General features: G+C 44.6%; 1 protein-coding gene across 1 annotated transcript; it reads right to left on the reverse strand.

Moving 5' to 3' along the window:
• Positions 1 to 13,746: 13,746 nt before the first annotated feature.
• LOC131954080 (spore coat assembly protein ExsA-like) lies at positions 13,747 to 14,323 on the reverse strand. The gene is made up of 2 exons (XM_059317595.1): positions 14,156 to 14,323; positions 13,747 to 14,070 (listed from the first exon to the last, which is right to left on the reverse strand). The coding sequence occupies exons 1-2, from the start codon at positions 14,321 to 14,323 to the stop codon at positions 13,747 to 13,749; spliced, it is 492 nt and encodes a 163-aa protein (XP_059173578.1).
• Positions 14,324 to 14,688: the final 365 nt, after the last annotated feature.

The raw sequence follows: 14,688 nt of genomic DNA on the forward strand, positions 1-14,688 counted from the left end.
ATATATATATATATATATATATATATATATATGCTTCTAGACATAATGCTAATAGAGCGTCTGTACCGCGCATGCTAAACATGACACAATCAGTACACTATCAGGCACCCTATCAAATGCCAGACGATATGGGACTTGTAAAAAAACTCAGGATATTTTACTTGGTCCAATCCCAAGGACTCTTATATAAATGGGTTACAAAAAATGCACCGGTCCACACAAAAAAAACTTGTGCAAGAATACATTGATGTCTGCATGACGGAGAGAGCCTTTGAAGGAGCTGGGTGCTCCCTCGAGAGTTCAAAGAGCAATCCAAGCCCCCGTGTACACAGTATGTAATATGTATTGTTAGTGTATGATGGTTGTGGCGGTAGTGGTAACGGGGGTGTGGTGGTGGGGATGAAATAGTAGCACCAGCTGAATGGCGATGGTGGAGAGATAAACAGACGGCCATTTTCTTTTCTTCCTGATAAACTCCTTCAATCCCAGAGGAGGTCTGTCTGCTCCGATAACCATCCTTCAAGAAATATTAGATTGATGTGATTTCAAGCCTCCCCAGGGGGGCGGGGCTACTGGTGAAAACAGAACCAAACAGAATCAAATTGTACACTTCAATAAAGGTTCACGTGTCAAATGAATTTTTGTTTTGTTTTGAACAGAGAGGAGAGCGGGGGGGGGGGGGGTCTCCGCCCACTTTCACTAGTACATTCAGATCGTGTTGTGTATACATGTTAACACAAACCACATGACATAATGCTAACATTTACCATCTGACATAATGTTAAAATTTACCATCTGATATAATGTTAACACAAACCACACGACATTATGTTAACATTTACCATCTGACATAATGTTAACATTTACCATCTGACATGTTGTTACAAACATCTGACATTTTCCATCTGACATGATGTTAACATTTCACATTTTACATGATGCTTTTACATGTAACATCTTAAATGAAGTTAACGTTTATTATCTGATGTGATGTTGAATGAGTTGACATTAACATTTGTTAACTTTGTTACCATTTGAAAGCACCAACAACAGAGCAGGGGGGGTAACAACATCATACCTTAAGAAGATTAGGACGGCCGAGAGAAAAACACGGATTAAACAAAGGAAGTATCTCATGTTCAAGGCAAAACTAAACCAAGAGATCGATGTATAAAAGATTAGTTTTTAACTTTCTACGACCCCAACTAAAAACTAAACCAAAAGATCAATGCATAAAAGACTAGTTTTTAACTTTCTAAGACCCGAAAAAACGGTACAAAAATTTGACATTTTGTTTGAATTTTTTATTAGATCTTTCAGTTGAAAACTAAGTTTACATTTTTTGTTTACATTTTTGTTAAGACCTTAGAAGTCCAGTCACCTACCTAAAGGTTAAAAAATGAATAAAAACATAATTAGTCCATCACTTTCTTGGCACTTGAGGCATCTCACTCCAGCCCCCCCCCCCCCCTCCGAACACTCCATCCCCCCACCCCCCACTTAGATTTAACTTCGACTGGCGTTTTACCGAGAGAATGTTTTTATAGCCCCGTCTCTTATCCCTTAATACAGCAGCGATGATTAAAGGCATACCATCAAAAGCTGGATTTCATTTGGAAAAGGTAACCAAATGTCGCGGTACATGACGTAACCAAATGTCGTGGTACATGACGTAACCAAATGTCGCGGTACATGAAGTCACCAAATGTCGCGGTACATGAAGTCACCAAATGTCGCGGTACATGAAGTCACCAAATGTCGCGGTACATGAAGTCACCAAATGTCGTGGTCCATGAAGAACCAAATGTCGTGGTACATGACGTCACCAAATGTCGCGGTACATGACGTAACCACATGTCGTGGTACATGACGTCACCAAATGTCGTGATAAAATGTCGTGATCTCCACCCACTCCCCCAGGTGTGAGCAAGGTTCGATTCGACTTTTAAAATGTCGATAACGCGGTGTTGGGTACTGTGACATACATTCTTTTAACTGGCTGTAACGCCAGGACAAACTTTCCTCTAGACCAATATAACAACAGGACAAACATGTCCTCTAGCCTGCTACAGTGGCGTAGCGAGGTCGGGTGTCACCCGGTGCGGCACTTAATGGTGTCAGTCCCCCAGAGGCGTTGCGACCCTTCCCGGGGACTAACTTTCAAGTTTTGGATTTGCACCCCCCCCCCCTCAAACTTTCGATTTGCACCCCCCCCCCTCAAACTTATATTTTTCTATTTTTTTGCCTTGGTGTTACCCCCCTAAATGGTGTCACCCGGTGCGGTCCGCACCCCCCGCCCCCCCCCCCCCCCTCGCTACGCCCCTGGCCTGCTATAACATTAGGACAAACATGTCCTCTGGCCTGATATAACAACAGGACCACAGCCCTATTCGCCGACACCAGCCCCATACGCCCCCACCAGCCCAATACGCCCCCACCAAGCCCGCCCAATTAAACACTGTCTGTTTATACGTCACCCATTGACGTTAGACTCTTGGTCCAGAAATCCGCTATAATTAGATTGTTTATTTCGTCAAGTGAACAAACGGCAAAAATAATTATAAACATGATGTCTTCCTTCAGACTAATTTATTTTAAACCACGCATTAACCACCGCCCTTTCTACCCCGCCCTTTGAGCTACTAGAAATTTCCCTCCATCCTCCTCTTTAAAATGCGAGAATTAAAAAAACAAACACAATAATTAAATATCTATTTTGACGCATATATTACCTTAAAAAATAAGCCACGGTTTCTAATGATTCTTTTTTTTTTCCTCAACATTTGATACAATTTTAATTAGAAATCCAAAGCTTAAAGAGAAACTACGAAAGTTGATTTCCATAATTTAATGATGGAAAAAAAAAATAAGCGCCAAGCCGGTTGATAATTAGAGTTATAAAAAAAAACATGTTTTCTTATTGGTATCGATTTCAAGCTGCACCATTGTATATACTCGTTAGATCTTTTTCTACTTCAGATGGTAAGTGGATCGTGACGGTGGGAATTGAAGGGGTAATGACTGGGTGGTTTTATACTGATGGGGGGGGGGGGGGGGGACTAAGGTATGGCTTGGTCGGTAGATGGGGGGAGGGGGGTGTCGTGAGGTAGTGTGCATGAGGCTCCTTAGCTGGGCACAGCAACCCATCTTGGATGCAAGAACTCCAAAATCAAACAACTGCTGCTTTGCAGATTTTTTAAATAAATTGTTATTTTAGTAACTATGGAAGCAAATGAAAAGAAAAAAAAGAGTCAGGGTGAAAGGGCTATATGGCGCATACCATGTTGATAGGCAATGTGTAACTGAGCTAGATGAAATACCTTTTAACTTTAATATTACAATTGAGAACAAAGAAGAAAGAAAATCAGCTGAAGTGTGGGTTAGTAAATTCCATGTCACGTGGGAGGGAAATTCCGTGGAAAGATGTGTTGTCCACGTCTGCTACCAACCGCTCTGTTTTGTCCACGTCTGCTACCAACCGCTCTGTTTTGTCCACGTCTGCTACCAACCGCTCTGTTTTGTCCACGTCTGCTACCAACCGCTCTGTTTTGTCCACGTCTGCTACCAACCACTCTGTTTTGTCCACGTCTGCTACCAACCGCTCTGTTTTGTCCACGTCTGCTACCAACCGCTCTGTTTTGTCCACGTCTGCTACCAACCGCTCTGTTTTGTCCACGTCTGCTACCAACCGTTGTCCACGTCTGCTACCAACCGCTCTGTTTTGTCCACGTCTGCTACCAACCGTTGTCCACGTCTGCTACCGACCGCTCTGTTTTGTCCACGTCTGCTACCAACCGCTCTGTTTTGTCCACGTCTGCTACCAACCGCTCTGTTTTGTCCACGTCTGCTACCAACCTCTCTGCGTTGTCCACGTCTGCTACCAACCGTTGTCCACGTCTGCTACCAACCGCTCTGTTTTGTCCACGTCTGCTACCAACCGTTGTCCACGTCTGCTACCAACCGCTCTGTTTTGTCCACGTCTGCTACCAACCGTTGTCCACGTCTGCTACCGACCGCTCTGTTTTGTCCACGTCTGCTACCAACCGCTCTGTTTTGTCCACGTCTGCTACCAACCGTTGTCCACGTCTGCTACCAACCGTTGTCCACGTCTGCTACCAACCGCTCTGTTTTGTCCACGTCTGCTACCAACCGTTGTTCACGTCTGCTACCAACCGTTGTCCACGTCTGCTACCAACCGTTGTCCACGTCTGCTACCAACCGTTGTCCACGTCTGCTACCAACCGTTGTTCACGTCTGCTACCAACCGTTGTCCACGTCTGCTACCAACCGCTCTGTTTTGTCCACGTCTGCTACCAACCGTTGTTCACGTCTGCTACCAACCGTTGTCCACGTCTGCTACCAACCGCTCTGTTTTGTCCACGTCTGCTACCAACCGTTGTCCACATCTGCTACCAACCGTTGTCCACGTCTGCTACCAACCGTTGTTCACGTCTGCTACCAACCGTTGTCCACGTCTGCTACCAACCGTTGTCCACGTCTGATACCAACCGCTCTGTTTTGTCCACGTCTGCTACCAACCGCTCTGTTTTGGCCACGTCTGCTACCAACCGTTGTCCACATCTGCTACCAACCGTTGTCCACGTCTGCTACCAACCGTTGTTCACGTCTGCTACCAACCGTTGTCCACGTCTGCTACCAACCGTTGTCCACGTCTGATACCAACCGCTCTGTTTTGTCCACGTCTGCTACCAACCGCTCTGTGTTGTCCACGTCTGCTACCAACCGTTGTCCACGTCTGCTACCAACCGTTGTCCACGTCTGCTACCAACCACTCTGTTTTGTCCACGTCTGCTACCAACCGCTCTGTTTTGTCCACGTCTGCTACCAACCGCTCTGTTTTGTCCACGTCTGCTACCAACCGCTCTGTTTTGTCCACGTCTGCTACCAACCGTTGTCCACGTCTGCTACCAACCGCTCTGTTTTGTCCACGTCTGCTACCAACCGTTGTCCACGTCTGCTACCGACCGCTCTGTTTTGTCCACGTCTGCTACCAACCGCTCTGTTTTGTCCACGTCTGCTACCAACCGCTCTGTTTTGTCCACGTCTGCTACCAACCGCTCTGTTTTGTCCACGTCTGCTACCAACCGTTGTCCACGTCTGCTACCAACCGCTCTGTTTTGTCCACGTCTGCTACCAACCGTTGTCCACGTCTGCTACCGACCGCTCTGTTTTGTCCACGTCTGCTACCAACCGCTCTGTTTTGTCCACGTCTGCTACCAACCGTTGTCCACGTCTGCTACCAACCGTTGTTCACGTCTGCTACCAACCGTTGTCCACGTCTGCTACCAACCGCTCTGTTTTGTCCACGTCTGCTACCAACCGTTGTCCACGTCTGCTACCAACCGTTGTCCACGTCTGCTACCAACCGTTGTCCACGTCTGCTACCAACCGTTGTTCACGTCTGCTACCAACCGTTGTTCACGTCTGCTACCAACCGTTGTCCACGTCTGCTACCAACCGTTGTCCTCGTCTGCTACCAACCGTTGTTCACGTCTGCTACCAACCGTTGTCCACGTCTGCTACCAACCGCTCTGTTTTGTCCACGTCTGCTACCAACCGTTGTTTACGTCTGCTACCAACCGTTGTCCACGTCTGCTACCAACCGCTCTGTTTTGTCCACGTCTGCTACCAACCGTTGTTCACGTCTGCTACCAACCGTTGTCCACGTCTGCTACCAACCGCTCTGTTTTGTCCACGTCTGCTACCAACCGTTGTTCACGTCTGCTACCAACCGTTGTCCACATCTGCTACCAACCGTTGTCCACGTCTGCTACCAACCGTTGTCCACGTCTGCTACCAACCGTTGTTCACGTCTGCTACCAACCGTTGTCCACGTCTGCTACCAACCGCTCTGTTTTGTCCACGTCTGCTACCAACCGTTGTTCACGTCTGCTACCAACCGTTGTTCACGTCTGCTACCAACCGTTGTCCACGTCTGCTACCAACCGCTCTGTTTTGTCCACGTCTGCTACCAACCGTTGTTCACGTCTGCTACCAACCGTTGTCCACGTCTGCTACCAACCGTTGTCCACGTCTGCTACCAACCGCTCTGTTTTTTCCACGTCTGCTACCAACCGTTGTTCACGTCTGCTACCAACCGTTGTCCACGTCTGCTACCAACCGCTCTGTTTTGTCCACGTCTGCTACCAACCGTTGTTCACGTCTGCTACCAACCGTTGTCCACGTCTGCTACCAACCGCTCTGTTTTTTCCACGTCTGCTACCAACCGTTGTTCACGTCTGCTACCAACCGTTGTCCACGTCTGCTACCAACCGCTCTGTTTTGTCCACGTCTGCTACCAACCGTTGTTCACGTCTGCTACCAACCGTTGTTCACGTCTGCTACCAACCGTTGTTCACGTCTGCTACCAACCGTTGTCCACGTCTGCTACCAACCGTTGTTCACGTCTGCTACCAACCGTTGTCCACGTCTGCTACCAACCGTTGTTCACGTCTGCTACCAACCGTTGTTCACGTCTGCTACCAACCGCTCTGTTTTGTCCACGTCTGCTACCAACCGTTGTTCACGTCTGCTACCAACCGTTGTCCACGTCTGCTACCAACCGTTGTTCACGTCTGCTACCAACCGTTGTCCACGTCTGCTACCAACCGTTGTTCACGTCTGCTACCAACCGTTGTTCACGTCTGCTACCAACCGTTGTTCACGTCTGCTACCAACCGCTCTGTTTTGTCCACGTCTGCTACCAACCTCCCTGTGTTGTCCACGTCTGCTACCAACCTCCCTGTGTTGTCCACGTCTGCTACCAACCGTTGTTCACGTCTGCTACCAACCGCTCTGTTTTGTCCACGTCTGCTACCAACCTCCCTGTGTTGTCCACGTCTGCTACCAACCTCCCTGTGTTGTCCACGTCTGCTACCAACCTCCCTGTGTTGTCCACGTCTGCTACCAACCTCCCTGTGTTGTCCACGTCTGCTACCAACCTCCCTGTGTTGTCCACGTCTGCTACCAACCTCCCTGTGTTGTCCACGTCTGCTACCAACCTCCCTGTTTTGTCCACGTCTGCTACCAACCGGAGATCTCCCCGCCTCAAGGCCGAGCTACCAGCTATCAAAGTCCTGACTCGGGGCTTCCCCCCCCCCCCCACCACCCGTCCCCTGCCCGAGCGACCATTCTGGCCACTTAGAGTCGTGTACCACACAAGTGACCCTAACCATCTGTAAGCTGAGGTAAGGCACCAGCAATCAGAGTCACACGGCAGGGTGATACAGCACCTCAATTAGAAGCAAGGGCTAGTTACAAGAAGGGGAGGGGCAGTGTGTGTGGGGGGTGGAGGCAGTGTGTGTGTGTGGGGGGGGGGGTCCAGGGGAGTAAGTGCTAAGCTTAGTTTTGCTATAGGTCGATCTGGTATTCTTATCTGGTAACATGGTTTAGGATAAAGTCCGGCTAAAGGGTTTAGGATATTTGGCAGACCGGCTTAAGAGTTAAGAACAGTTGGCATGTAGTATTTATCCTAACATCAACGTTGAATCCTGGTCGGCACAAAAAGAACATACGGTCAGCCTAGTAACGTTAGCAGTTTTTGAAAGGCTAAACGATAAACGTCATCCCTGATGTAATAAAATACTTTAAAAAAAACTTTTTAAAAAACCACGTTTTTCTTGTGGACTAAAAAGTAGAAAATAACTATTTACATACATTTGATGACAAAAAACGTGGGTACGTTCACCATCAAATTTCCCGACCCATCTGCCCGACCCACGTTTTTTGTCATCAAATGTATGTAAATAGTTATTTTCTACTTTTTAGTCCACAAGAAAAACGTGGTTTTTTAAAAAGTTTTTTTTAAAGTATTTTATTTTCTCCTTTTTAGTCCGTTGCTACACATGAAAAACGTGGTTTTTAAAAAAGTGTTTATAAATACACGGACTAAAAAAAATCTTGAGCGACCAGGATTCGAACCTGGGTTGTCGCGGCCACAACGCGAAGTACTAACCACTATACGATCACGGCCAGCGCGCTCACATCGATTGGGGCCGAAGTAACTGTGTCTATAGGCCTCCAGTCTTGTCGGTATCTTTAGAAATCATGTCCTCAATTTTATGGTCCTTGGGGCGTAATTAAATTAAGCTAATTACGGTCTCTAATTGCTAGTTTTTATGATTGCATCTGAAATTGTTAGGCGAAAGTAACCTGCATGCCAAATTTCAGAACTATAGAACAATCAGAAGTGGGCTAATTTTCGATGTCAATTTTAACAACAAACACACACGAAGCTGAGTTAAGAAAAACGTGTTAAAAATCTATCTCTGGTTATCTTTTCACATTGACAAATAATACCGTTGCACTTTAGATTTGAGCAAGGGAGAAACGGGTCTTCAAAACGACAAGAGGTCTAGAGTACTTTTAAAAAAATATTCGTGGTACTTTTTATGATATTTTACAATATTGAAAATGTAATTTTTAGATCGAAAACAGCATTCTATGTTTCTGCTAAGCGGCTCTTCTACGGGGGCGAAAAAAACTTCAACAATCCACACACACACAAATTAACAAAAGCAACAAAGACAAAGCATAATGCTCAAAGACATCAGGAAAAAAATCTCAAGCAGCGCTACATTCTTAAATACGGTATTTTTTTTTTATATTTTCATTTCACAATTGCTTGATTGTTAGATATTAGGAATATTATATATATATATATATATATATATATATATATATATATATATATATATATATATATATATATATATATATATATATATATATATGAAGAAGGAAGTAAACAATGATAGCCATTAATCCAACGCTTGAGGCTAATGTAGAAAACAGCATCAGACACATGAAAGGCGACCAAAGAAAGGTGGAAAAAAATCCCCATTAAAGGCTGTGTGCTAAAATAATACAACTAAGTGGCAAGGGACATTATTCAAACAGCCATCTATACCCCCACCCCTTGACCTCTAATTGGTCAACTAGAAGTAGTTATTACCAATCAATCAGTTCCGGTATCGACCTGTCTTTGGTGCCACCGGCACGTAGACGGGATCCACGTGACCGTAAATCGATGGGGGGTGACATGCCCACATACAGCAGGGTGGAAACTATAAGCACATCTAATGCTACAGTCGCTGACGTAATTGTCTAATTATAGATTTTCACGCCTCACATTTTCTACACATGCAATTTTCAATGCCAGTCTCACTTATTTAACTCACGGTGTTAAACTTACGTTTAAGATACATGTGTGTCTCACTTTAGTATCTAGTAGATACAAGAAAGTCTCACTTTTTGTTTTCTCAGTTGACACATTTAAGTATGAGAGACATACTTGTCTCAGTTTATACTGGTAAATATCGACCTTACTCAAATATAAGTCCGTCTCACTTTTTATCCTATAGGTAAATAAAATATCGGCTTCACTCAAATACATGTCTGGATTATATTTTAACTCACAGGTAAATAAAATATCGTCCTCACTCCACAGGTAAATAAAATATCGGCCTCACTCAATAGGTAAATAAAATATCTGCCTCACTCCACAGGTAAATAAAATATCGGCCTCACTCCACAGGTAAATAAAATATCGGCCTCACTCCACAGGTAAATAAAATATCGGCCTCACTCAATAGGTAAATAAAATATCTGCCTCACTCCACAGGTAAATAAAATATCGGCCTCACTCCACAGGTAAATAAAATATCGGCCTCACTCCACAGGTAAATAAAATATCGTCCTCACTCCACAGGTAAATAAAATATCGGCCTCACTCCACAGGTAAATAAAATATCGGCCTCACTCAATAGGTAAATAAAATATCGGCCTCACTCCACAGGTAAATAAAATATCGGCCTCACTCAATAGGTAAATAAAATATCTGCCTCACTCCACAGGTAAATAAAATATCGGCCTCACTCCACAGGTAAATAAAATATCGGCCTCACTCAATAGGTAAATAAAATATCTGCCTCACTCCACAGGTAAATAAAATATCGGCCTCACTCCACAGGTAAATAAAATATCGGCCTCACTCCACAGGTAAATAAAATATCGTCCTCACTCAACAGGTAAATAAAATATCGGCCTCACTCCACAGGTAAATACAATATCGGCCTCACTCCACAGGTAAATAAAATATCGGCCTCACTCCACAGGTAAATAAAATATCGGCCTCACTCCACAGGTAAATAAAATATCGGCCTCACACCACAGGTAAATAAAATATCGGCCCTCCACAGGTAAATAAAATATCGGCCCTCCACAGGTAAATAAAATATCGGCCTCACTCCACAGGTAAATAAAATATCGGCCCTCCACAGGTAAATAAAATATCAGCCTCACTCCACAGGTAAATAAAATATCGGCCTCACTCCACAGGTAAATAAAATATCGGCCTCACTCCACAGGTAAATAAAATATCGGCCTCACTCCACAGGTAAATAAAATATCGGCCTCACTCCACAGGTAAATAAAATATCGGCCTCACTCCACAGGTAAATAAAATATCGGCCTCACTCCACAGGTAAATAAAATATCGGCCCTCCACAGGTAAATAAAATATCGGCCTCACTCCACAGGTAAATAAAATATCGGCCTCACTCAACAGGTAAATAAAATATCGGCCTCACTCCACAGGTAAATAAAATATCGGCCTCACCCCACAGGTAAATAAAATATCGGCCTCACTCCACAGGTAAATAAAATATCGGCCTCACTCCACAGGTAAATAAAATATCGGCCTCACCCCACAGGTAAATAAAATATCGGCCTCACTCCACAGGTAAATAAAATATCGGCCTCACTCCACAGGTAAATAAAATATCGGCCTCACTCCACAGGTAAATAAAATATCGGCCTCACTCCACAGGTAAATAAAATATCGGCCTCACTCAACAGGTAAATAAAATATCGGCCTCACTCCACAGGTAAATAAAATATCGGCCTCACTCCACAGGTAAATAAAATATCGGCCTCACTCCACAGGTAAATAAAATATCGGCCTCACTCCACAGGTAAATAAAATATCGGCCTCACTCCACAGGTAAATAAAATATCGGCCTCACTCCACAGGTAAATAAAATATCGGCCTCACTCAACAGGTAAATAAAATATCGGCCTCACTCCACGGGTAAATAAAATATCGGCCTCACTCCACGGGTAAATAAAATATCGGCCCTCCACAGGTAAATAAAATATCGGCCTCACTCCACAGGTAAATAAAATATCGGTCTCACTCAACAGGTAAATAAAATATCGGCCTCACTCCACAGGTAAATAAAATATCGGCCCTCCACAGGTAAATAAAATATCGGCCCTCCACAGGTAAATAAAATATCGGCCTCACTCCACAGGTAAATAAAATATCGGCCTCACTCAACAGGTAAATAAAATATCGGCCTCACTCCACAGGTAAATAAAATATCGGCCTCACTCCACAGGTAAATAAAAGATCGGCCTCACTCAACAGGTAAATAAAATATCGGCCTCACTCCACAGGTAAATAAAATACCCGTCTTACTTTCCCTCACACAGATACAAGATAACAAATCCGACTCGACATAGCCTAATATCCACAACTCATCCAACCATGGATAAGGGTTTCTGTCAGTTTAAGTAACTCCCCGAACGCATCCATTAAAATATAAAACGTATAAAAAGCTACCCTGGTAGGAAAATACAAAACCTAAAAAGAAACCCACCGCCGCTTCTTCGTAATGTAGTCCGATTGGATCCCGGGGACGGGTCACCCCCTGGTGTGGTTATGACACCACCCAAATCCCACTTTTGATGATGACGTCACGACTTCTGACATTGACTTCCCCCAGCGGTTCGGATATTCTGATCGTCTGCTACAGTCGTCGATAAAAAACAAAGCCAGGACGGAATTAGAAGAACTGTTGGGGATGAAGTAGGATGTACTTTTATGTCCGACACAGGTAGACAATTAGGACACGCCCCGGCAAATAGAACGGACGAAACTTAATGACAGGGGACGTAATTGAGTCGGACTTTAAAAAAAACGAGTCGTTAATTTATCTTCTTACTGGATGCCGATTTCAGAAAATCGTATCATTGAAAAATAGATCGTGACATTGAGAAAAATAGATCGTGACATCGAAAATAGATGGTACCATTTTAAAATGTATCGATGTATTGAGCAAAATAGATCGTAACATTGAGAAAAATGGATCGTGACATCGAAAATAGATGGTACCATTTAAAAATATATCGTTGTTTTGAGAAAAATAGATCGTGGCATTGGAAAATAGATTGTGACGTTGGGAAAAATAGATCGTAACATTGAAAAATAGATCGTTGCATTGAGAAAAGTAGAAGGTTGGTTCCCTTGAAAAATAGCGTTTCATTTAAAAATAGAACGTAGCATTGAATCATTGAAAAATAGTTATTTTCATCGACGGAAAACCCACGTTATAAAGGCTTCTTTACAGAAAAAACTTGCGATCACAATTTAAGCTAGTAAAGTCACAGGTTTTTTTACACTAGTTGGGCCATGTGTATTTTGACACTATTTGGGCCATGTGTATTTTGATACTATTTGGGCCATGTGTATTTTGACAAGTTTGGCCATGTGTATTTTGACAAGTTGGGCCATGTGTATTTTGACACAAGTTGGGCCATGTCTATTTTGACACTATTTGGGCCATGTGTATTTTAACACAAGTTGGGCTATGCGTATTTTGAAGCTGGGCCATGTGTATTTTGACACAAGTTGGGTCATGTATATTTTGACAAGTTGGGCCATGTGTATTTTGACACAAGTTGGGCCATGTGTATTATGACACAAGTTGGGCCATGTGTATTTTGACAAGTTGGGCCATCTGTATTTTGACACTAGTTGGACCATGTGTATTTTAACAAGTCGGGCCATGTGTATTTTACAATTGGGCCATGTGTATTTTGACAAGTTGGGCCATGTGTATTTCGACACAAGTTGGGCCACATGTATTGTGACAATGTCAGATATGACATGATGAAACTACTGACACCGGGGGCACCTAATGGACGTGCAGTAATGACGTGGCCACAGGGCAGACAGATGGGAAGGTACTGGGGATAATCAAGGTGAGTACTCATAGGGGATCGATATCTGGAGACGGCCTCACTACTAGTCAAGATACGGAGCAATATAGACTCATTAAGGCAAGAGATAGGGCAATATAGACTCACACATGCAGATACAGAGCAATATAGACTCACACATGCAGATACAGAGCAATATAGACTCACAAACAGGCAAGAGGCAGAACGAAGACAGCCTTACAAATAGGCTAGACACATAATGAAGACAGCCTCATATATAAGCAACAGACTTTAAACACGTGTATTTTACAAACATACAAGAACCACAACGGAGCCAGCCTGACCATGTCATCGACAGCTTTACTAAGATCGTCAAAACGTCTTCATTGTTTTCCTTGGCTTCAAGTAATACCCTTCTATTTCAGAGCGCCGAACAAATTTCATGACAAATCTATTTATATCCCGGCTGAGATGGGGAGCATGAGAAAAATTCCCCCCAACGAAATTAAAACTAAACGTCCACAAAAAAAAGTGCAGTTGTTAAGAATTGTATCCACACACAGACATTTCAGTCCGTGATTATTTTTTTTTTTTCTGACACATTTTTTTTTACACTTGTTTTTTTTTTCATCGGCATTTTTCGCACTTGTGTGGCTTCTTGCATCTTTACGAGAAACTAGGTTGAGCACCAGGTTGTCATGAGGTCGAGCACGAGGTTGGGCATTAGGTTGAGCACCAGGTTGTCATGAGGTTGGGCACTAGGTTGGGCATGAGGTTGGGCATGAGGTTAGAAATGAGGTTGGGCATGAGTTTGGGCACTAGGTTGGGCACGAGGTTGGGCACGAGGTTGGGCACTAGGTTGGGCACTAGGTTGGGCACTAGGTTGGGCATGAGGTTGGGCATGAGGTTGGGCATGAGGTTGGGCACTAGGTTGGGCATGAGGTTGGGCATGAGGTTGGGCATGAGGTTGGGCATGAGGTAAGAAATGAGGTTGGGCATGAGTTTGGGCACTAGGTTGGGCATAAGGTTGGGCATGTAGGTTGGGCACTAGGTTGGGCATGAGTTTGGGCACTAGGTTGGGCATAAGGTTGGGCATGAGGTTGGGCACTAGGTTGGGCTCTAGGTTGGGCACTAGGTTGGGCATGAGGTTGGGCATAAGGTTGGGTATGAGGTTGGGCACTAGGTTGGGCACGAGGTTGGGCATGAGGTTGGGCACGAGGTTGGGCATGAGGTTGGGCATGAGGTTGGGCATGAGGTTGGGCACTAGGTTGGGCACTAGGTTGGGCACGAGGTTGAGCATCAGGTTGGACACAAGGGTAAGTACTAGGTTGGCGAGCGAAGATCTCTCGTGTGAGAACCAAGGCAACTGTATCAGATGGCTGACGACAGGACTTAACCGTGTGTAGGTGCACGTGTAGGGGGGGGGGGGGGTGTTACAAGTCTTCCAATAGGTGGATACATGGGAGGCTGGGACCCAAGGACCCCTGTAGAGGGGCCAGTATATTGGACCGGTAACGGAAAGGCTGGTACAAGGGGGTCGCTGTATAGAAAGACAGGTACTAAGCCGGTATAGAAACTCTAGTACACTAGACCGGTATAGAAGTCTCGTTGTAGTAGTGTCGGCAAAGAAGGGCCAGTTTTATGTCGGAAACCGATGTTTTGGGT

Source organism: Physella acuta, unplaced genomic scaffold (genome assembly GCF_028476545.2).
Source record: "Physella acuta isolate Inbredline_101_S28 unplaced genomic scaffold, ASM2847654v3 ptg000971l, whole genome shotgun sequence".
Lineage (NCBI taxonomy): Eukaryota > Metazoa > Mollusca > Gastropoda > Physidae > Physella > Physella acuta.